At 44.8% G+C, this 25607-nt stretch overlaps 1 protein-coding gene across 1 annotated transcript; it reads right to left on the bottom strand.

Moving 5' to 3' along the window:
• Window positions 1-5369: 5369 nt before the first annotated feature.
• On the bottom strand, window positions 5370-18893 carry LOC148500807 (uncharacterized). The gene is made up of 6 exons (XM_088451376.1): window positions 18583-18893; window positions 18070-18167; window positions 17023-17134; window positions 11862-11959; window positions 9254-9380; window positions 5370-6763 (listed from the first exon to the last, which is right to left on the bottom strand). The coding sequence occupies exons 1-6, from the start codon at window positions 18665-18667 to the stop codon at window positions 5523-5525; spliced, it is 1761 nt and encodes a 586-aa protein (XP_088307502.1). The 5' UTR covers window positions 18668-18893; the 3' UTR covers window positions 5370-5522.
• Between the last annotated feature and the right edge of the window lie 6714 nt (window positions 18894-25607).

The raw sequence follows: 25607 nt of genomic DNA, 5'->3' as shown, positions 1-25607 counted from the left end.
ATTCGGCTGGGCGAATGGATTCACCTTTAATTGAATTCCCCCCATAGGCCAGTAGTTACACAAAGCAAAATGTAAACAGCAGAAAAATAATAATATGGGTAATGTGTTCATGATGATAAAAATGAACATCTGGGCGGCGATTTATGCAGACCTGTTCCAGCACAGGGAGGTGTTTTATTTTTTTTAAAGGGGGTGGGCGCTTTTCATTTTGCCCTGGGTGCCCGAAACCCTAGTTACGCCTCTGTGTTATTGCTCAGCTGAAATAATTTTACAAAGACAATAGTGGCAACTAATATTGTGATGTAAATTTGATATGTAGTCTGTGTCTTGGTGCGCCATCTACTGGATTGAAATGCTGCAACTTCATGACTCAAGATAAGCTGCCTCATTAGTGCTTTATAACTGGAGGTTCCTGCGAAATAGAACTATATATATATATATATATATATATATATATATATATATATATATATGCACACACTATTCGGGGTGTGCTATTTATATATAGTCATTTTTATACTTGAGGAACCTGTGCAAATTCCAATAAAAAATGTTGTCTCCATACGGTAGTTCATGTGCAGTCAGTAAAAGTATGGCTTGAAGAACCTGCACCCTACATACTCTGAGTATCAAGTGTCTGGCTTTTCCTATGTTGCTCCTCTCCCTGATATCACACTGAGATGATACATACCTCAGTTTTTTCTAGGTGACTAAGCTATAATTTTTGAAAACGCAATCCAAATTCATTCTGCAGTTTTTGCGTGGTGCCAGAACGAACAAAAAAAAATTTCAGAAAAAAAAGTTGTCTCCGTACTTCATACACAGGCCTTAATTCAGAGCCGGACGCTCATTCAGAGCGCTCGCTCTGAATCAGGGCGTTTTTTGTTTTTTTTTGGAGCCGGCCACAGCTTTTGCGAGCGGCCATGTGATGGTAGCGACCATCGGGCTTGCGACGAGACACTTGTGGTAGTGTCTCGTTCCCGCAAGCCCCAGTGAGCTTCCTGCTCTAATAGAGCAGGAAGCTCACTACTGACATCACTCTCGTGATGTCAGTAGGGCCGCCCCCAAATGGCAGGCATACCTTCGGGAACGCCTCCGTTTGGCCAGCCACCCCCCTCCCCACCTACAAAACAGGGCAAGCTGTCGGTCAACATCGACAACCGCCCTGTCTTGTAGCGAGTCCTGCAGCGACTGATTTCTCGCTCGCTGCGGGGCTCACGCTCACGCACGCGCAGTGCGCACTGCCTGGCCATCGACCCGCTTGCGAGCGGGTCTGAATCAGGCCCACAGTCCCAAGTTAATTTCTCCCCAAAAAAATTCTATGTACAGACACAACCATTACAATATAGAAGATATAGAGAACACTTTTATCCTTATCATTATGTATTCTCTCACTTTCATTAATGACTGTCCTCAAGTGGTAAATTTGAGAATGACACTTTATAATATATTTATCCTAACCATTATATATTGCCTCATTGCCATCTTGAGGTCATCCTGTGAACTGCGGATGGTTTCATTAATGACTGCCCTCCAGAAATAAACTTAAATGTTACACTATATATTTATCCTTATCATATATTATCTGATGAAGTCTGGGAATAGTAGTTTTAGGGTCCGGAAATGCTGTGCTTATGATTAAAGTGCATCGAACTCCAGTACTACTGTTAAGAATAAAACAAATGCAATTATTAAAACTTATTTTAAAAAAAGGTATACATGTTAAAAATAAAACATTAATCGACAAATATACTCAATTTAAAAACCATTGCTTCTTTGGAGTGGATTAATAGTCAATTTTTTATAAAATTATTGTTTGTTGTGTACAATAAATGTGTTATATACAAACGTTTGGTATAAAATAGCCTACTCATTCTGGAAGGCATGTTTTTTGTAATCTGCTTTGTAAAGTGAATAATATTCACCTACTTGCTCTATTAGTCTATAAAGTCCATGCTGGACTTTTTGCTCCATATCGGGGGTTTGACGGGGATAAAGTATCGGGCACGTGCACGCTTTATCCCCGTATTCAATTAGGAATCGGCGAAAACGGGAACTGGTGGAAAGGTAAGTATTGCAAAAAAAAAAAAAATCGGGAATTTTCCGGAATTGTTACTGGGACCCCCCCCCCCTAAAAATGTCTAGACATGGGGGATCATTATGGGTACCCCCATTTTTTTGCCTGCTGAAGGAAGTCGGGGTTTGTAATAGCCACGGTAGGTGCATAAATGCGGCTTAAGAAGAAGGGGTGAAGAATAGCACTTAGATTTTTTTTTAAACTATTTCCATCAAATTTGGGGTACATGAAAATGGGTGCAAGCATATTTTTAAGTCCCTAAAGTTATTTTTAAAAATTCTTCAAGTAAATTTTTTGGGGTGTCCCTGATTTTTTTTTTTAAACTTTTTCTGACACACATTAATTTTAGGGACCATTCCCAGGGGTGCAGGCTATTTTTTTTTTTTAAGCCTGCACCCCTAAACTCCAATTCTGCACTTTTATTCGCCATGTAAAACATGGTGAAAAGCTATCCCCGTTTTTCTACAAAGATTTTTCACACCGGCGAAAAGTCTTTGAAATTGATTACGGGGATATTTAAAATAGGCGAAAATGACGGCTTTTCGCAGCCAAATTTTATACTGCCGTAGGAATGTGTTCTCATGCTGATTTATGGTGAATCAGACATGCATACGGAGCCATATAAATGACTAACTGATGCTCCGCTGTAAGCAGTTTCTGTCAGTGCCCTATAACCAGCTGCTGAATGATTCTGTTACTAGGAGTTTATCTTCATGTTATACTACTGTGACGTACACAGGAATCTGGTGCTATACACAAAATAAGCCCAATAGTAAACTGGACTGTGTGAAGAATATCTCTATCCTGTGAGAGTCAGTGATTAATAACACACAAATGAAAAGACAGGATGTCAGTAATGTTATGTCTGTCTGTTCCCAAACTCTGAGTGATACAATTGTTTCATTTCTGTAATCCGTTGGTACAACTATCTAATAACCAGGGGCGTAGAGAGCGCCGCCGGGCCCCGGTAAAGAGGGGGCATGGCCTAAAGACTTATCTTTCCACTTGACTATTGCATTCTTTTTGGGACACTGGGCCTGTTTAGCCGGACGCTATTTGCGGAAGCTCGTTCTTAAAAAGGGGCCGGATATTTAAATTGAGCGCTCGCTCTTTGCGGTCTGTGGACGCCTCTATGTCTGAGCGAGCGTCCGAAAAATGCCCTCGCTATTTTCTAAAGACGCCCCTTTGCCGTTCGCATCATACGTCATCTCCGCTATTTATTTGATTAATCGGGAACATCGTAAGGCATCTGAACTGCTCGCAGTGCTTGTGGTAGGATTACTTCCCGCTATCACTGCGAGCAGTTCAGGCTAAGAAATAACCAAGTGACGTGGTCGATGACGCTGCTTTGTTAATTATGCACTCCCATGAAACGCCGTTTTGACAGTTTGGCATGCCTGCGTTCGGATCTCCACTCCCCGTTTTCAAGCACCTTCCTCTGTTACCACCCACAAACGCCTCATTCTGTCACTCAAATTAGCAGGCCCTCGCTGTTTTACGAGTGCACGATTTCCGACCGCAATGACTGGTTGGCGCATGCGCATTACGACCCATACGCATGCACAGTTCGTGCGAACATCGCTCAGAGCGAACGAGCGGCCGCTTACGAGCGGCTCTGAATCAGGCCCACTGTGCACAGAAAGAGAGCTAAAGGATTCAGAATCTTATTCTATAAGAGGGTATAAATACAATATTAGCAATCACGTTTATGCAGACCTTAACCTTTAGTTGATATACCACTAAAGGAATCCTGTTACCGTATAATAGCCCTGCCCTATCCTTACATATTAATACCAGGGTATATATGTTCTATAAATGCGCCTTGCCTTATTGGTACTACTTTAAGGTAAAACTAGCCTTGAAGTGCATGTCTCAATCTTATGCTTAATAATTTATGTCCTTGTTGGTCCAGATATACATACATCTATATACCCGATTTATTATTTAAACGTTTTTTCTTTTTTTATTTTGGTCTCTCTTTAGAAGTTGTGCGTATGTTCACAATAAAATCTCTTTGTCCACCTACTAATTGAAATAAATTATTAAAAGTGAAGATTTATACAATATTCATCATACATAAGAGTCCGTCCCCCCCCCCCCCCCAAAAAAAAGTATTCTGTCCCTCTCCATAGATTTATGTCTAGTGTGACTAGCCTGATAGTTCTATACTTCCTTGGGAAATCTCTGGTAATATCACTATTTCCATTACATCATGTCACTAGATCAGTGGTTCCCAAACGTTTTTGAATCACGGCGCCCTAGTACATCTGCAATGTTTTCTTGGCATCCCTAAGCCAAAGGTTTGTTATTGAGACATTCAGAAATAAATGTAGTGAAGTAGTAGAGTGAATTGTGCTACCTGTCATCCTTAGGTTCAGTTATGTGGTGGTGCACAAGTTTACGCTACTGTTTGTTCACATATTTACATTACATTGACCATAAAGAATTTGATTTGGTGCTGGACCAGCAGCCTGAGGCACTCCTGCAAGTCTCCTGTGGCACCCCAGGGTGCCACGGCACACAGTTTGGAAACCACTGCACTAGAGACAGGTTGAGTCTCCCATATCCAAAATGCTTGGGACAAGGGGTATTTTGGATATCGGAATATTCCGTATTTTGGAATATTTGCATAAAATAATGAAATATCTTGGGAATGGGACTCAAATATACACACAGAATGCATTTATGTGTTATATACACCTTATACACACAGCCTGCAGGTAATTTTCTACTATATTTTTAATAATTTTGTGCATCAAAAAAAGTTTGTGTACATACATGAAAATCATTTATGTTTCATATACACCCTATACACACAGACTGAAGGTTATTTTATACTATATTTTTACTAATTTGTGCTTTAAACAAAGATTGTGTACATTGAACTATAAGAAAGCAAAGGTTTCACTTTCTCAGTCATGCTAAAAATATTCCGTATTTCGGAATAGTTGGATATGGGAGACTCAACCTGTACTACACCAAGGCCATCACAGAACATGTGCACCACTGACAGGACAATTATACACTATTCCAGCTTTACTTACAATGTACAAACACAAACCACCGTTACACACAGCTGTGTTATGTCACATGGATGTCATTACAGCTCAGTGCAGTGACTTGTTTTCTATTTTCCTACCAAACTCTTCGATCTCATATTTTTGTAGGTCTTTAATAAAGGTATAATTTTCCTCGGGGTATTGCACAGTGTTATTGGCCTGGTCCCTGTAGCTTTTCTCACTGCCAAATAATCTTTATATCCCCATCCTGCAAATAACTAATACATCATTCATTCCAACTAGAAGTTGATTTTATTTAAATTGTCATATATTAGTATATAGTGTGAACATACAAATGTAATTTACCCTTCATTAAGCAGGGACAGCAATCTAGGCTTAAATTGTATTTATGCTTATACCGCTGCAATTTCTGTATTTCTAGATGCTCATCTTGTGTGAAGTTTTTGATGTTTTAAAAGAACTGATTTATATTGAAAACATTTCCCACATTCAGAGCATGAAAATGGTCTCTCACCTGTGTGAGTTCTCTGATGTCTATTAAGTTGTCTTTTCTGTTGAAAACATTTCCCACACTCAGAACACGGAAATGGCCTCCCACCTGTGTGAGTTCTCTGATGGTCATCACGTGTTCCCTGGCGTGCAAAACGTTTCCCACATTCAGAACATGAATATGGCCTCTCACCTGTGTGAGTTCTCTTATGTGCAGCAAGGATTCCCTGCCGCGTAAAAGATTTCCCACATTCAGCACATGAAAATGGCTTTTCACCTGTGTGTACTCTTTGATGATTAGTAAGCTCTGATTTCACTCTAAAACATTTTCCACACTCAGAACATGGAAATGGCTTCTCATCTGTGTGGACTCTCTGGTGTGCAATGAGAGTTGATAAACACATAAAACATTTCCCACATATAGAACACGGATATTGCCTCTCACCTGTGTGAACTTTCTTATGTCTATCAAGATCTCCTTTCGATGTAAAACATTTCCCACACTCAGAACATGGAAATGGCCTCTCTCCTGTATGCGTTCTCTTATGTTTATTAAGAGATCCTCTCATTGAAAAACCTTTCCCACACTCAGAACACGGAAATGGCTTCTCACCTGTGTGAGTTCTCTGATGGTCATCACGTGTTCCCTGCTGTGCAAAACATTTCCCACACTCAGAACAGGAAAATGGCTTCTCACCTGTGTGAGTTCTCTGATGTCCAGCAAGTGCTGCCTGGTATATAAAGCATTTCCCACATTCAGAGCATGAAAATGGCCTCTCACCTGTGTGAATCTTTGTATGTCTATTAAGTTCTCCTCTCAGTTTAAAACATTTCCCACATTCAGAACATGGAAAAGGCCTCTCAGCTGTGTGAACTCTCTTCTTATGTATTGAGAGACTCAACTGCTTTGTAAAACATTTCCCACATTCCGAACATGAAAAGGATTCATCATCTGTATGATCGGAGCTGTGTGTAACAATACTTGGATTATCAGGGGAACACTCCTCATGATTAGAAGGCTCAGATGATAGATTTGCACTGTGATATGCTGGGTGTATACTTGGGGTTATGGGCGTTTCTCCTGGAGAATCCTGTGAGAAGTTATTATTGTCTAGGTCACAATCTGGAGATAATATGAGATGTCTCCCCGAGTTATTCCTGCTGTTGTGTCCATCTACTGGGAACAGAATAAATATATGGGAATTAGCATCCCTGCAGCACTATACCATACTGTGTTACTATAATAAGACGTGCATTGCTGTACCCCAACATTTCCATACAGTCAGTGACCTCATCATTGTCACGTCTCAGTCTGTGGCTGAGGAAGTCAGAGAGTAACTAGGTCCTTTTACATGCTATGGTGTAACACTGCTGTCTGCCTTATGTTACATGTTATGGTAAGTAGTGATCACACTAGACACAGACGTGTATTTGCTGATGTTTGTAATGAGGAGGTTTAGGGTGTAGGAGTAACACTGGCCGGGGAGTAGTCACTAAATAGAACATAGGGGGAGATGTATCAAACCTTAGAGAGATAAAGTGGAGAAACTGCTCATAGCAACCAATATAACATGTAACACTATAAATGTAGTTTATGCCATAGAGTGTAAGTGTAATACAGGTTATATAGGGCAGACTACGAGAGCATTAACAGTCCATTTGAGAAATATAAAAAACAGGGCTGGAAACCCATAAAATTCAGCACATTTTATAATGTCTATGGAATTAAGAGGGAGGTAATAGGAGATATAAACATATCATAAATGTGATCACTAAAACAGAATGAAACTGATATTTCAATATTCCACGTCAGTACAACCAGGTGTGCCTACCGCCCAGCTCAGATTTTTACACTTTTTTTTTTTTTAGTTAAGAGAGGATGTAACAAAAACTATTTCTACCAAATATCTCGACTGTCTGACCGTTAGTCTCCAAAATATAGATTTTTCAGTTTATTAAACTATTTACTAATCGAGGTACGAGAGAAAGAGCGAGAGAGAGCAGGCAAGTAATGCCATTCAAGAGACCCTTACTCATATATTGTGTCTTCCAATCACATCACTACAATCATCCCAGAAAGTAAGCAAATTGTTGCAGGTTGTGATGATTTACAAACATAGAACAAATAGGTGCGCTAATAAATAATAGCTGTCCTGTGTACATACTTGCAGCTGACAACTGAGGGATTATGTCTATACCCTCAAATAGGAAAATAATAATATTTGTTTAATAAATGGTAAGACACATTTTTCATATGTGATGATATACAGTCTGATATATGAATTAAAGTAAAATCGTGAAGACTCGCCAGAACAAGAAGTAATAAAAATCATAATTCTAGCACCAAACCAATCAACAAATAGGTTATCCTGGGTTTCCAGAAATAAGTGTTTTGTTCCTTTTATTCAAGTCCTGTGTGTAACGGAAATGCCTATTCTCCAAGGAAGTACTGGAAGGCAATATACACTGCTGACACTTTATGGAGAATTACACAGACCATACAATTACATCAGGATCCATACAAGGGGAAAATAATGTTATTGTTGACTAAACTTCAGTTATGTTTAGGTTTTTAAATTTCATGGTTTCTGGTGTCAATTATGTATGTGGCTTAGCCTAACATCGGCAGATGAAAAGAGAATAACCGCTGCTTTTAGGAAATTAATTTGGAATAACAAAATACCTAAACTCAGTTTAAAAATCCTCCAACGAACCAGAGAGGAAGGTGGGATTAACTTCCCCAACATACTTCTATATAACCATGCTGCTATTTGCAGATATATTAAGGATTGGATCTTAGGTAGGAATCTTTATGCAAATGACACTTCTGGATTAGTTCCTGAGGCTATTTCCTTCTGGTGCGAACCGGTAATAGCGTTTCACGTGCTTCCGGTTTTTGACATTGTCTCCTGTTATCCAGTCGAGTACCCAGTCCTCCTGTCAGCTTTTGTTACCTGCCGTTTGTGTCATCTAGGCGGCACGGTCCGCAAATCTACTACCTGCCGTTTGTGTCATCTAGGCGGCACGGTCTGCATATCCACGCTCTGCCGTTTGTGTCATCCAGGCGGCACAGACAGCACTTAGTGTCCAGAGTGCGTAGTCCAGTGGCTAGTGTCAACCCGGCGGCACAGGCCTCAATCCAGCGTACCACCTCTTGTATCAACCCGGCGGCACAGGCCACAATCCAGCATCTAGAGTACGCAATCCAGCGTACCACCGCTTGTGGTATGCTTGTGTCAACCTGGCGGCGCAGGCCGCAATCCAGCGTCCTAAATACGCAATCCTGTGTCAAAGGTCTCTTACCAGACCTCAAGGCTGCTGAATGGCCCAAAGGCCGCATCTTGTTCTACGGCCCACAGGCCACAACAAGCCAAGTGTTACCAGCCCACAAGGCTGCTGCACGGCCCAAAGGGCGCATCTTATCTCACTGCCATCGGGCCATGACTAGTCAAAGACTTACCAGCCCTCAAGGCTGCTGCATAGCCCAAAGGCTACATCAACTTCTTCAGCCCTCGGGCCACAACTAGTCAAAATCTACCAGCCCTAAAGGCTGCTCCACGGCCACAGCTAGCCAAGTGTTCCAGCCCTCAAGACTGTTGCTGGACTCATTCTCTCTAAGATATACCCGAATCCTAACACGGTTCTGTACTTGGTGATTATTACTCACCTGTGCTGATACCTGTAGGGATTTCCTCCTCCTTACACTGCTGATCACCCACCACATACGTCTCCTCTTCCTCTTTTATATCTTCTACCTTTATATCTTCCTCTTTCACAATAATTAGATCTTTCCCCTAGAATAGTAAATATCACAATGTAATGAATTCTGAGTTACAGAACAGAGACCATACAGAATATCAGTGTATAATAATATTAGGACCACACAGCTGCTGTACAGATGATAGATTGCAGAGTCCCTCTGGTATCTGGGGGTTATGGGGTAAGTAACAAGCATTACACGTGGTAATGACCATACTGCACTGAGGACCTGACAGGACAGAGCAGGACTGAGATGGGTATAAATGTACAATTCATTGTTTTAGTGATGTAGAGACTATAGGGGAATGGAATAGTGCCTAATGTAGTTAAGCTGATATAATACATGTGGGACACACATACAGACGCAGAATTGTGATATGTGACCTTGGAGTCCTAGTATCAGATGATATGGAGATCAGCAGGCAGTGTAGTCACCGTGAAGAGGGTGAGGTTAGGAGGCAGTGTAGTCACTAGGGGAGGGTGGGCTCATCACTCCGTGTAATCACCAGGGGCTGGGGTCACCAGGGCCGTAGAGAGCTGGCCAGGGGGTGTGGCTTATAGCGGTATATGTGGTCACACCCTTTCATGGAAACAAAAAAAGCCTTTTTGCAGCGCTGTGCAATGAGGAGGGGGCGCTGCAAACCCCCCAGCCCAGCACAAAACCAGGGGGGCGCGATCAGTGTAGTGACCAGGGAGAGGTTCGGGTCAGCAGGCAGTGTAGTGACTGGGGAGAGGGCAGGGTCAGCAGGCAGTGCAGTCACCGGGGGGCGGGGTCAGTAGCAGCCAGTATAGTCACTGGGGGGTATAGACAGCAGGCAGTATAGTCACCAGGGGGGGGGGTCAGCAGGCAGTGTAGTCACCGTGGGCCGGGGTCAGTAGAACACTTGATTATATTATATAATGAGAGGTATCAGTAGCATGCAGTATAGTCACTGGGGGTATGGTCAGCAGGCAGTGTAGTCACTTGGGGCAGGGTCAGCAGGCAGTGCAGTCACCAGGGGGTATGGTCAGTAGCAGGCAGTATAGTCACCAGGGGGCGGGGTCAGCAGGCAGTGTAGTCACTGTGGGCCGGGGTCAGTAGAACACTTGATTATATTATATAATGAGAGGTAGCAGGCAGTATAGTCACTGGGGGGTATGGTCAGCAGGCAGTGTAGTCAATGGGGCGGGGTCAGCAGGCAGTGCAGTCACCGGGGGGCGGGGTCAGTAGCAGGCAGTATAGTCACTGGGGGAGTATAGACAGCAGGCAGTATAGTCACTTGGGGCGGGGTCGGCAGGCAGTGCAGTCACCGGGGGGTATGGTCAGTAGCAGGCAGTATAGTCACCAGGGGGGGGGGTGGTGTCAGCAAACAGTGTAGTCACTGCGGGCCGGGGTCAGTAGAACACTTGATTATATTATATAATGAGAGGTATCAGTAGCAGGCAGTATAGTTACTGGGGGGTATGGTCAGCATGCAGTATAGTCACTGGGGGGTATGGTCAGCAGGCAGTATAGTCACAGGAAGGTGGGGTCAGTAGCAGGCAGTTTAGTCACTTGGGGCAGGGTCAGCAGGCAGTACAGTCACCAGGGGGCGGGGTCAGTAGCAGGCAGTATAGTCACTGGGGGTATGGTCAGCAGGCAGTATAGTCACAGGAAGGTGGGGTCAGTAGCAGGCAGTATAGTCACTGGCGGCAGGGTCAACAGGCATTGCAGTCACCGGGGGGCGGGGTCAGTAGAACACTTGGTTATATTATATAAGCTATCAGAAGCAGGAAGATGGAAGTTATATGGTCACTGGGAAGATTAGAAATCTATGTGTCTATGAATATATTGGTCTGTATTATAGGAGTGGGTAAATCCAGTGACTGGTAAAGGAGAGATTGGGAGATGTGCTATCTTATTACTGGGACCACTCAGAGCACTGCAGACATCCAAAGGAAGTACAGGTTGAATCTCCCATATCCAAAATGCTTGGGACCAGGGGTATTTTGGATATCGGAATATGCTGTATTTTGAAGTATTTGCATCCCTTTATCAAATATCTTGGGAAAGGGACCCAAATCTAAACACAGAATGCATTTATGTATTATATACACCTTATACACACAGCCTGCAGGTCATTGTATACAATATTTTCAATAATTTGGTGCCTTACATAAAGTTTGTGTACTTTGAATCATCAAAAAGCAAAGGTGTCACTATCTCAGTCATGCTTACAAAAATGCCATATTTCGGAATATTTAGATATGGGAGACTCGGCATAGTCTGGATTAGTCTGGCATGTTACATTTTGCTCACAAGATATTTATCCTAAAATTGAGTTTTATATGAATATTGTTTCCATGCTAGGCAGAGAACTAACCGTCATTACTTATATCTCAGTCTCATCATTATATCACGCATTTATTCAGCGCACAAAATGTTCTTATTTATTATATACAGTATTTAATACCTACTGTTATAATGATCACTATTCTTAGAAAAGAATGAGAATGATCACTTTTTGGCATCAGTCGATACCTTCAATCCCACCTACCTGATCCTCCTGTGGGATACTGTGATTCTCCTCTGTATAATCCTGGGAATAAAGAGGACGGGGACATCTCTCTGGGGTATTCCTGGTACTGGCCCCATCTGTAGGAGACACACAGTGACTGATTACACTGTATATATGCGATTATCAGATGATGTGTATCTAGGTGGCCCTGAAACGTGTGATATTTTGCACAAGGGATATGGCTAGTGCAGTGGTTCCCAAACTTTCTTGAATCACGGCACCCTAGAGTATCAACTATTGTTTTCACGGCACCCCTAGGCCAAAAGTTTGTTGTTGAGATATTCAGAAAAAAAAGAATGATTAAGTAAATTGTGCTGACCTGTCATGCTTAGGTTCAGTTATGTGGTGGGCAGGGAAGCGTTTCTGTTTGTCCACATATTCTATGTTTTTGCCTCTTACATTGACCATAAATAGTTTGATTTGGTGCTGGACCACCAACCTGAGGCTCCCCTGAGAGTGTCCTGGGGCACCCCAGCGTGCCACGGCACACAGTTTGGGAACAACTAAGCTAGTGTAAGTGTGCCCCTGGGAATGATAAGAGCTAAGAAGCACATTGTTTTTCCTGCAGCAATTACAGCCAACATCTACATAAGCCCTGTGTTAGCTACCCCAGCCAAGTGGTTCTTCCCTGGGAACAACAAGTGACACTTTAATTATGATTTTATTGTGAATATATTATAAGTATATTCCATTTCTCTAGCATTCAGTCTAGGAGACATTGAGATACCTGGGGATGTAGAGGGCAATGTCCTGGAGAAGGCACTTCTGCAAACTAAACTTGTCTGCTGCTGCCTCCTTCAATCTGCCAACTTGCCCACGGAATAGGGGATATTTTGTATTGTTGCTCTTTTACAGTTGCGCAGTTATTTGAACTCCATTGGTTGGGGGAGGGGGGGGGTTTGGTTGGGTCACCTATTAGCGCTACCTCCACCTTCTCCTGGTTCTGCAAGCTTCCAGACCTCCAGGCACCATGCGCTGCCCACAGGGGCCCAGGACCGCACTCCAGACACTGCGGCTAGAACTAACATGCAGCCCTGTCTCTCTCACAGCTATTGAAATGGGGCTTGCAGTGGTCCACACCCCCACCCTTCCCCATCACTCTGACCTCTAGGTATTTCTGTGACCCATATAGCCAGGAACCACAGGGGTGGACCACACTCGGAAATCTCCCAGTGGTGCCAATGGTCAACCGAAAGAACCGGCAGTAACTGGGACCCAGTTCCTTGGAGAGAGCCAGCACCAAGCCGCACTTCGGGAGATGCGTCTGTAGACATCTCCCACACATCACGCTGCGGTTACTCTGTGCGGCTAGGTGGGAGAAGCAGCACGCGGCTGGGTGACTGATGCCCAGTGGTCAGAGGAGCCACTACAGGTAAGCTCAGCACTGAATGATAGCTGATGGCAGAATCAGGCACTTGGGCTTTTCCCTCCCTGTTTCTAGTTGACCACTAGGGGTAGGGTTTTTTTATTTAAACAACTTTATTTGAAGCATTGGTTCAATAATACATCAACAATATATATTTACTCATTTGTTGACGTGGATGACGTGGCACCCCAGAGTGCAGCGGGGCACTTGCTGGGGTGCCACGTGTTGGTGATCTGGTACCAAATAAAATTATTTATGGTCAGAAGCAAACCCTGTCCACCACCACATAACTGTACCTAAGGATGACATATAAGCTCAATTTACTTCATTTAAGCAATTTTGCTGAGTTTCCCAATAAGAAACATTTGGAATAGTAATGCCGTGAAAAAAATGCTGATACTCCAGGATGCCCATGATTCCAGAAATTTTTGGAACCACTGCACTAGGCCGCTGTATCCTGTCTTGTCCCCTCTCCTACTTATCTCTGGGGTCACCCCTTGCTTGCTAGTTCATGCAGTCACTGTCCTCTTCCTGGATTCTCTCTCTGAATGGATGTTTAGATACAGATGTCTAATGTGCAGATCATAACACAGTTTTCTCCCCAGGCTGTTTTCTGCGGGTGCATCGTCACACGCGACGTGAGGAGCCTGCCCCGCGCCTGCTGGATCTACTTACATCCAGTCAGAGCGAGGCAGCAGGAGTGGGATCGCGAGGGGCGAGCAAGTTAAGGTAAGTTTTGGGCTGGAGCTGGGACCAGTCTGGGGGCACTGCCTAAGGGACACTATTTAAGCCTGGGGGCACTGCATAAGGGGCCAGCCTGGGGGCACTGCATAAGGAGCCATTCTGGGGGCACTACTTCAGCCTGGAGGAAGCAATGCATGAAGGGGAAAACTACAGGGGGCACTGTATAAAGGGCACAAATACAGGGGGCACTGCATATGGGGATAACTACAGGGGGCACTGCATAATGGGCACTTTTGACTGAACGCCAGTGGGGGAGCAGCCTGAGACCTGTCGGGCTGGAAAAGTAAGGGAGATACCCCTTTTCCCGGCGCGCGCATAATTGCGAAGGCCCCCACCCGGCTGGAAAAAATTTCTGGGGAGAACACTGACAACATCAGCCTAAGCTCCCGCACGTCACAAGGGGGCACGTGGCAGAGACGGAGGAGCTGGTCTGGGATTGCTGTCGCTAGCCCTATCCTTAGTATCACAGATGCTCGGCTGTGCTGGATCTCCTATGGTGTAAGTGATCCTCTGCTTCTCACTCCTATAAGGTTTTATAGTCCGATTGCGGGTCAAATGCATTAGCCTTTGGCCTCCATGAGCGAACCTTTTGGTTGAGTCTCCAGCTCTCACGGTGTGAGTCAGCCATGCTATGGAGCAGGATGTCATTCAGGGAGTCTCACAGTTTTTGTCTCTGTTCCAGGGCAACCTTATAACAGGCAGCGGCCCATTTCCTCCTGTCCTGTTTCAGCTAACAGCAGACAAACTGAATGCTCAAAATGGGCTTTTAATACTCTAGAATTCATCTCTGCCTAGTAGGCGATGTCCCAGGTCTCCTCTTCAACTTCCCTGGGGAGGAGGAAGTTCTGGCTATTTGGATTTGGGCCACAGATCTGCTATCTAGCTGTAGGCCTCAAAGTGGGTGTTGTTTTCCGGTTTAGGCGATACATACACTCTCTGCTCTGTTGTCCCACCGACCACCTGTCTTTATGTTTGTGGTGGCTGCTGTGCGGCTATTGTCACAGGGGTTCTAAGGGGTGTGAACCATCAAGGCCATCGATGCAGTGACAGGAGGTGAGGGCAGGAGTCTAATAGGGGCTGATGGCTACTATTGTATGAGACACACCAGAGAGTGTGGGGAGGAGACTGGTCAGATCTCTGGGCTGGTAACACACAGTGACAGGATGTGAGGGGGACAGTAGGTGTATAATAGGGGCTGATGGCTCCTGACTTCCCCACTGGACAGATACTTTTCCTCATTAGTCTGTACTGACAGAGGAGGATGTAGGATAAGAGATTGCTGTAATGACAGAGGAGGATGTAGGATAAGAGATTGCTGTAATGACAGAGGAGGGTGTAGGATTAGAGATGGCTGTAGTGACAGAGGAGGGTGTAGGATAAGAGATGGCTGTAGTGACAGAGGAGGGTGTAGGATAAGAGATTGCTGTAATGACAGAGGAGGGTGTAGGATTAGAGATGGCTGTAGTGACAGAGGAGGGTGTAGGATTAGAGATGGCTGTAGTGACAGAGGAGGGTGTAGGATAAGAGATGGGTGTAGTGACAGAGGAGAGTGTAGGATAAGAGATGGGTGTAGTGACAGAGGAGAGTGTAGGATAAGAGATTGCTGTAGTGACAGAGGAGGGTGTAGGATAAGAGATGGCTGTAGTGACAATGGAGGGTGTAGGATAAGAGATGGCTGTAGTGACAGAGGAGGGTGTAGGATAAGAGATGGCTGTAGTGACAGAGGAGGGTGTAGGATAAGAGATGGCTGTAGTGACAATGGAGGGTGTAGGATAAGAGATGGCTGTAGTGACAGAGGAGGGTGTAGGATTAGAGATGGCTGTAGTGACAGTGGAGGGTGTAGGATAAGAGATGGCTGTAGTGACAGAGAAAGGTGTAGGATAAGAGATGGGTGTAGTGACAGAGGAAGGTGTAGGATAAGAGATGGGTGTAGTGACAGAGGAAGGTGTAGGATAAGAGATGGGTGTAGTGACAGAGGAAGGTGTAGGATAAGAGATGGGTGTAGTGACAGAGGAAGGTGTAGGATAAGAGATGGGTGTAGTGACAGAGGAAGGTGTAGGATAAGAGATGGCTGTAGTGACAGAGGAGGGTGTAGGATAAGAGATGGCTGTAGTGACAGAGGAGGGTGTAGGATAAGAGAGTGCTGTAGTGACAGAGGAGGGTGTAGGATAAGAGATGGCTGTGGTGACAGAGGAGGGTGTAGGATAAGAGATGGCTGCGGTGACAGAGGAGGGTGTAGGATAAGAGATGGCTGCGGTGACAGAGGAGGGTGTAGGATAAGAGATGGCTGCGGTGACAGAGGAGGGTGTAGGATAAGAGATGGCTGCGGTGACAGAGGAGGGTGTAGGATAAGAGATGGCTGCAGTGACAGAGGAAGGTGTAGGATAAGAGATGGCTGCAGTGACAGAGGAAGGTGTAGGATAAGAGATGGCTGCAGTGACAGAGGAAGGTGTAGGATAAGAGATGGCTGCAGTGACAGAGGAAGGTGTAGGATAAGAGATGGCTGCAGTGACAGAGGAGGGTGTAGGATAAGAGAGTGCTGTAGTGACAGAGGAAGGTGTAGGATAAGAGACTGCTGTAGTGACAGAGGAGGGTGTAGGATAAGAGATGGCTGTAGTGACAGAGGAGGGTGTAGGATAAGAGTTTGCTGTAGTGACAGAGGAGGGTGTAGGATAAGAGATTGCTGTAGTGACAGAGGAGGGTGTAGGATAAGAGACTGCTGCAGTGACAGAGGAGGGTGTAGGATAAGAGATTGCTGTAGTGACAGAGGAGGGTGTAGGATAAGAGACTGCTGCAGTGACAGAGGAGGGTGTAGGATAAGAGATTGCTGTAGTGACAGAGGAGGGTGTAGGATAAGAGACTGCTGTAGTGACAGAGGAGGGTGTAGGATAAGAGATTGCTGTAGTGACAGAGGAGGGTGTAGGATAAGAGATTGCTGTAGTGACAGAGGAGGGTGTAGGATAAGAGATTGCTGTAGTGACAGAACAAGGAGAATATGTGACTGTTCTGTACTTAGTGATTATTACTCACCTGTGCTGATAACTGTAGGGATTTCCTCCTCCTTACACTGATGATCACCCATCACATACGTCTCCTCTTCCTCTTTTATATCTTCTACTTTAATAATAATTAGATTTTTCCCCTAGAATAGTAAATATCACAATGTAATGAATCCTGAGTTACAGAGCAGAGACCATACAGAAGAATATCAGTGTATAATAATATCAGACCCACACAGCTGCTGTACAGATGATACATTGCAGAGTCCCTCTGGTATCTGGGGGATATGGGGTAAGTAATAAGCATTACACATGGTAATGACCATACTGCTCTGAGGACCTGACAGGATAGAGCAGGACTGAGTACAGTCTCCTCTTCCTCTTTTATATCTTCTACTTTAAAATCAGTCAGGTAATCACCCTAAATACCACAAAACAATAAATAAGAGTTGAATAATGTCTGATTTTCTGAAATGAGATAAACCGGTTTATGGATAGAGGGAATAACAAGTGATATGATACATGATGGAAAGGGAAGGCAGAATACACAGCTCAGTGATACCCTGACATTACACTGTAGCTCTATTACACAGGTATCACCTTTCCCCCTATACAGACACCTGCAGCTCCTCCCACATTGTCAGTGTCCTGATGGAAGCTGATAAAGGTCACAAAGCTCACACTGAGTTGCTGTGATATCACTGTCCTGTGTATGAATGACCCAATCATCATAGTGCTTCTGTACAGCAAGTCTGCCAGGCTGTCACTCAGTCTCTGCCTGCTTACACAGAGAAGCTCCTCCCCCCTAACATGTTATCCTGCTGCATAGGAGCGAGAGAGATTGGGAACATATTTAGTCAATTATGTATAATATTCTGCCGATATTCAGTTACCATCCTATACTGTAACGTTATATCAATCAGGACTTCACCTAAGTCAGAAACAATGAAAATAACATTTGATAATGTCAGATTTATACACTGAGATTACATAAAAGAAAGTCAGGTTATATCACTGATACAGCTTCACTACAGACCATACAGCAAGAAGTCACTGATATATTGGTGTTTCCACCTACCTGATCCCCCTGTAGGACACTGTGATTCTCCTCTGTATCATCCTGGGAATAAAGAGGACGGGGACATCTCTCTGGGGTATTCCTGTTACTGGCCCCATCTGTAGGAGACACACAGTGACTGATTACACCATAGCTCCCAACATTTGTCGAGGAGTAGGAATCGGGAACTACTGCGCACTGTTGGGGGCGTGGCCTGTTTGTAAAGGGGGTGAGGCTTGATGGAACGTCCCTGTTTACATCACGAAGGGGTGTGCCCAGCATCTCCGAGATGCTGGGCTGCCCCACCCTACGTGAATAGATGCTGTGTGCATGCACACAGCATCTATTCTCGCTCTGCATACCCGCTGCTCTGGGTGGGACAGCGGGACACTCCCAGAAAAACGGGACTGTCCCGCTAAATGCGGGACAGTTGGGAGGTATGTTACACTGTATATATGTGATTATCAGATGATGTGTATCTAGGTGGCCCCATAGCTGCTCTCCCCATTACAGTACATGACAGTCTCCTCTTACCCAGTGATGTGAGGGCCCGGTGATTCTCCATCATCACGTCCTTGTACAGACCCCTGTGTCCTTCTATATACTCCCACTCCTCCATGGAGAAATAGACAGTGATTTCCTCACACACAATAACAGGACACTAGAGTCGGCTCCACATGCACTATAACAACAGAGCAGGGTCTGCTACATGTCAACTATGATAAAGTACACCAGAGGCTGCTCCACCTGTACTATACTAACTTTTATTAAGTCACATTAAAGTCTCCGGTTCCCTCCTACACCTCTCTCACCCGGAAGAGATATTACACACTACTTCCGGCTTGTGCGCTCCAAGCCTCAATCATCATCATCCTTTGGGTCTCTAGTTAGATACAAATCACGGTGAGGACTTCAACTCCCAGAATGCATTGCAGGATCAGCCTCCTGTGACGAAGCCGACATGCTGTCTGAGCGCTGCAGGTGATTACTGTATGCTAGTGCTGCCCTCCAGTGGTTTGTGTGAGAATTACAGCATTACCAGAATCATTCTCTTCCACTGCCATCTTGTGGCCAGACAATGTGGGTGCTGACAGCTAGTATGACGCTTTATGAAAGGAAGTTTGAGAATAATAAATTATAATACTTTTATATCATTTTGTCATTTCGCTCTGACATCTTGTCAGTCTGAGAATTGCAGCTAATGACATAAATTATGACTGCCCTCCAGTGGTCAGTTTGAGAGTTAAATTAGATAATACTTTTATCCTTATCATTATGTATTCCTTTACTGCCATCTTGTGGTCAGCTAGTGAACTGCAGATGGTTTCATGTGTAATTACTGCTCTCCAGTCATTTATTTTTATTATTAATATTTATTACCAGTTATTTATCGAGTGCACAAATATTCCGCAGCGCTTTACAGAGAATATTTGTCCATTCACATATATTTATTTATTAACAGTTTCTTATATAGCGCAGCATATATCATTCCGTTACATATTCACATCATTCTTTGCCCTAGTGGAGCTTACAATCTATGGACCTCATTCAGAGCCGCTCGCAAGTGGCCCGATGGTTTGTGAATGCGCATGCTTCGTTCTGCGCGTGCGCAAACTACTCTGTGCGATCGCAGCCCGCTTGCTTGCCCAGCAAAGACAGCCCAGTGAAATGAGTCACAGAAGAGGCCTTTTGTGGGTGGTAACAGGGGCAGGACACTAATAACGGGGGTGTGGAGGTGCGAACGCAGGCATGTCTGAGTGTTGCAACACCGATTTTAAGGCGCGCATAATTAACAGGCAACTTCATAGTACACGTCACATGCCTGTTTTTTACACTGAAGTCCTCGCAGTGCTTGCGGCAGGGTAAGGCAACCACAAGCGCTGCGATCGCTACCGATGGTGCTCCATGTACCAATGTTTTAATACACTTCCTGGAGATGACGTGCGCTAGTGGGCGCCTCTACATTCGCTAATGAGTGCATACACAGAGCGATCGCTCGCACAGCCAAAGTGGCGAGTGATCGCTTCCCATGTCGTTACTTTGACAAATTTGCATACGCTGGATGTGAGCGGCTCTGAATGAGGTCCAATATTCCCTACCACATGTACACGCACACACTTTACACACTACACTAGTATAACGAAAACTCGTTGATAAATAGGCCCCTAGGTTTTGGGGCCATTCATCTCCTGCTTACCTTTCACTTCCGATGAGCTCCGCTGTCCCCATATACCAGTATGGGGACCTAAATTCATCAAACTCCAAAAACACTATATTTTTGGAGCTTGATTGCGGGAGCTTCCGCCATCTTCATATGGTATTTGCTCCCGCACATGCGCTCCGGAGTCTCAGGTTGCGAAGAGTGATCCTTTGGGATCCCTTAGCTCCTGTCCGGCTTCTTCCTCCAGAGCTTTGTGCTCCTGTGTGAACTCTACACACACGAACTAGAACTGCAGAGTCAGACCCGACAGTACTAAGTGTCACTGCTACGTAAGTAGCAGTGAAAACATTCGGGGAGACACCCCCTTTTCTGAGTGAAAGGCGCCCTGCCTGCCCTAACATGAAGACTAGGGGATTGCAGTAGATCTCTGGAATATCTGCCGTGGTCCCCTGTACATATATCCTGGTAGTTCTTAATATTTACGTACCACCTCCAAAAGCAGTTGTTTTCTGGGATATACCACACCGATTCTTTGATAAATATGCCTCTTATTACCTAATGCCTTATTCACTATGGGTTTTGTGTACGGACAAGTTATATCACATGTAGGATCATGGGGGCATTAAATCATACCTCCCAACATTTTAACATACCAAGGAGGGACAGGTCGCAGCCGGAGGTGCACGCAGCTGAAAAAGGGCGTGGCTTGAGCAAAAAGGGATGGAGCCTATGGAAATCAGGGCGGAGCCTCGCGGCTTCCCCCGGTTTTGTCACTTTGGGGGCGTGCCTAGCACTCTCCAAGATGCTGGGCAGCCCCAAAGCCGTACACAAGAGAACAGATGCAGTGTGTATACGCACGGCATCTGTTCTCCTCCTGCACACCCGCTGCTCTGCTATGCAGAGCAGTGGTTTGTGCTCTCCCCAACTTCCCCCCCACCGCGGGACACAACGGCCCGCGGGTGGGACAGTGGCACAGTCCCAGGAAAACTGGACTGTCCCGCTGGATGCGGGACAGTTGGGAGGTATGATTAAACATGAATTTAAGGGGCATTTGGGGAGGTCTGATGCTGTTGGTATCAGATAGGCAGTCTAGGATTAAGTGGGGATGTCTGAGGGGTATATGGGGCATTCTAATGCGTAAATTATGAGGGACCCAGAAATGGTCAGGTAGGACCCCATTTTTTTTAAAGTGGAGTCCCTGCGACCCACATATTTTGTCATTCAGCATGATCACTGCTACTGTGTGTCATACTATGAACTGGGGGCAATATTGTGTGGCAACTGTGAATTGGCGGTACTACTGTGTCACTGTGGCATACTATGAAATGGGGCCAGGAATGGGCATGTGCTGGGATCTGATGGGCACGTTGGAGGTCTGAGCGGCATGTGGGGTGGCTTATACAAATAGGTTTTCATATAGTTTGACTGAGGACGATGGTCTGACTACTAAACATTTAAGCTGGCTCCTAGATATAATGAAAATTTTGACCTACTGTAACAAGCAATAAAGAACGCATAGTGGGGAATTCACTTGCAGGCAAAAGGTGCGAATTGCCATTACCACGGCTTCTAAACAGACAATGGCAGGCCGTCTCGCACCCTTTGCCCAGCTGGCTGAATGCCTGATTTGCTCAAAAGTGCTCACTACACTATGGGATACCACTTTGTGCGAGATCTCGCTACCATAAAGAGTAGCACCTGATGCGCAGATTTGGCCACGCAAATGGATTCACCCTTAACTGAATTTCCCCTATAGGCCGGTACCAGTGGCGGAACTCCCAGAGACAATGGAGTCATTTGCCACCGGGCATCAGCCCTGAAGGGGGCACTTGGCTCCATTGTCACCGGGCACTGCATGGAGCGCCACTGATCGGCGCTCCACCTCCAGTGGCGTAACTATGGAGGCTGCAGGGGGTGTGGTCGCACCCCCTGCACCCTCCGTTTGCCGGGCGCCCGCTGAGTGTTACCAGCGGGCGCCTGCTCCTTCTTTTCTCCCTCCCCCGGCACTGGGGGCAGCCGGAGGACGGAGCTCACTCCTGAGCTCCGTCTTCCGCGACCCGCAGTGCACTATGAGAGTGACGTCATGACGTCACTCCCATAGTTCCGAGGAGCGGGCGCCGGGGACGGAGCTCACTCCTGAGCTCCGTCTTCCGTGTTCCGCAGTGCACTATGGGAATGATGTCATGACATCACTCCCATAGTTCCGAGGAGTGGGCGCCGGGGACGGGCGGCAGCAGCACTGGAGCGGGGTTTAAGGTAAGTATTGTTGTTTTTTTTATATGTGTGCGAGCGCGGGGGGGGCTCACTACAAGGGGCTTACTACTGGGGGCACTACAGGGGGATTACTATTGGAGGCACTACAGGGGGCTTACTAGTGGCACTACAGGGGGCTTACGACTGGGGCACTACAGGAGACATTACAGGGGGCTTACTACTGGGTCCTTACTACTGGGGCACTACAGGGGGCACTGCATAGGGGGACCTCTACTGAGGGCACTGCATAGGGGGAATACTACTGGTGGAACTGTATAAAAGGAACTGCATAGGGGGCGGCAGCAGCTGGGGCCGGCATAGTGCTAGGGGGGTGGTAAATTTTAATTTGGGGGGAGGGCACCAACATTTATCTTGCCTCCGGGTACCTGGGATCAAGTTACGCCACTGGCCGATACAGTTACATAAAGCAAAATGTAAACAGCAGAAAAAGAATTATAATACAGGCGATGTGTTTATGATGACATAAATGAACATCTGGGCGGTGATTTGTGCAGACCTGCTCCAGCACAGGGAGGGTTTGTTTTTTTGTTTTTTTTCAAGAGAATGGGGAGGCCCCGTTTTTCATTTTGCCCTAGGTGCCCAAAACCCTAGTTATGCCTCTGTGTTATTGCTCAGCTGAACTAATTTTACAAAGACAGCAGTGGCATCTAATATTGTAATGTATATTTGATATGTAGTCTTCGTCTCGGTGCAACGACTGGATTGACATGTATACTGCAGCTTCATAAGTCAAGATAAGCTGCCTGATTAGTGCTTAATATATAGTTGGATTTTCAAGCAAAACAGAACTTCAGATATATATCTATGTATTTATATATGCATACACATATAACTGATTGCGTTCAGGGTGTGCAATATATTGTATATATATTTATATACATATAGTCATTTTGGATTTGAAGAGCCTGTGCAAATTCCAATAAAAAAATGTTTGTCTTCATAGTTCATAAACAGTGCTTAAAAGAATAGTTGTTCCAAAAATATATATTTTTATACATCTTATATTATCACTCGTTGTGAGTGATAAAACTCATTGTGGCCTGAGACAAGCCACACATGTGTAAAATGGCCGCTGCCACATCGAAGCGGTTAACCATCATGCAGCGCCATTTTGAAATGGACCTATAGGCTCAGGGCGCCACGTACTGCAAATATATATGTAATGTGTTTTAACATGTTATATTCAATGTGCTGTGCGCAGTTGTGGAAATGTATTTTTAAATGTACAGACCATACACTTATAAGGAATGTATAAGGTAGACAAATTGCTCTTTAAGCATCCTCACATAGGAAGTGATAAGATAATGGATAAACTGGACAAGACTTTTCTATGAATTGCAAAGTAAGGATTGTTCATTTGTGCCTTGGTGTAAAATGTCCCAGCATTTCCTGTGAAATGTTAAATTAAAATCTAATGAGCAAAAAAATAATCTAATTTTCAAATAATATAAAAGGGTAAAGAAAAGAGGAGAAACACAAAGGGGGGAAATGGGTTTACAAATATATAGGACAAGAGTCCTACAGTGAAATACACAACATAAACAGTATAACAAACTAATACAGCGTAAAGCTGAGTTTACAATAGAAATACAATAAGACTAAACATCAAATGTAGGGGAATGAAGGAAAGTATGGTCAATATCAATAGCCCTGCTCTGGAAAGAGAAGTGACCCTGCTCTTCTCTATACTCATTCCACCTGAACCACGTGAGGAGGCGGTGCAGAAGTGGAATATTTACCATCCGCAGTCTCAAAATCACACTGCTTTTGGACCTTGTGCTCAATAACAGTCAGACTAGGTCCTGTGGCGGATCTCGAAAGCTGCGCAATAGCAGCCTTAGTAGTAATTAGGATATGACCCATGATATGTCTATCTCCGAGCATCATATGACCAGGGTAAAAATGAAACAAGGCAATTAAAGGATCCACCGGTATATTTACTACTATGACTTTACCAATCATGACAAAGACTTCAGACCACAATGACTGTAGAAGAGGACATGACCAAAACACATGAAAATACTTCCTACACAACCACAATTCCTCCAACAATATTTAGAGATAGAGGGCCATATTTTGTGCTGTTTTTCGGTGAAGTAACTTAATAAACATTTCCAAGTGATTAATACATCAGGATATCTTAAGGAACGTACGGTAAATAACCTCCCAGTCCTCCTCCTCAAGTGTCCTAGAAAGATCCTCCTCCCATTTCCTTTGGCAAGCTAATTTACTGGACTTGCCTTCCGTTATTTGGGATTAATACCACCCCGTTATGCCCCCTTATAATTAGAAGACTGAAATGTTATATCTAGATTTAAGGAGACAGTTATACTGTATGCTTAAAGCAACTGCTTTTAGTTGGTATATTAGTAAGGAGGACATTGGGTAACTCCATTGAAATGTAAGATGTGGTTATTTATATTTTGTGAGAAAGGATGATTGGTTAAAAGGAACACAAGGCGGATTTACCCCCTGTGGTATTGTGTGTAAGAATGATATAAAAAGAGGTCATGTGAGCCCTGTGTGTATCTTCTTGAACATCAAGGATTGAACTGCTGTAACATCTGTATGCTGTCCCCCTTTAAGCTGAGGGGAAGAGTCTTTTTTAAGACTATTGAGCAATAAACATCTTCGTCTTTACCACGACTGCATCTGAGTCTTGCGACTACAGAATTGCACCAAACGTCTCCGGCTGTTCTGGATTGAGTCCAGCGTCTCCAAGCTCTAGCCAGAGCTTGGTCCATTGCAAGGGATCAGGGGGAATCGGCCAACACCAATCAGCAGGTGTGGCTGCAGCTCGTCAACGCATAAACAGCAGTAAGCAGTTCCAGGGCCGGTTAAAGACCTGGCGGTGGCAACGTTACGCGCCCATTGCGCAGTCAGTAACGGGCGGTTACTGATGGTAAGATGGTTTCCCTGATACCCCAAGATCCAGTGGGAATCGAACCCCACCTGTGATTGGGCGGCATGTAAGGTCATCCGGACAAACTCGCTGATATATGAGGCCCCATATATCCAAAGTGAAGTGATTTGAAGCATCTTGTCATTTTTCATCATGTGTAGTCTGTACCTATTAGTTTAGTTTTGGTCTTTTCATCAGAGATGTAATCAGTGTCTGTAGTTT

This window comes from Taudactylus pleione, unplaced genomic scaffold (genome assembly GCF_031769625.1).
Source record: "Taudactylus pleione unplaced genomic scaffold, aTauple2 ptg000547l, whole genome shotgun sequence".
Taxonomy (NCBI): Eukaryota; Metazoa; Chordata; class Amphibia; order Anura; family Myobatrachidae; genus Taudactylus; species Taudactylus pleione.
Note: the sequence above shows the minus strand (reverse complement) of the source record. Positions and strands in the feature narration are given on the sequence as shown.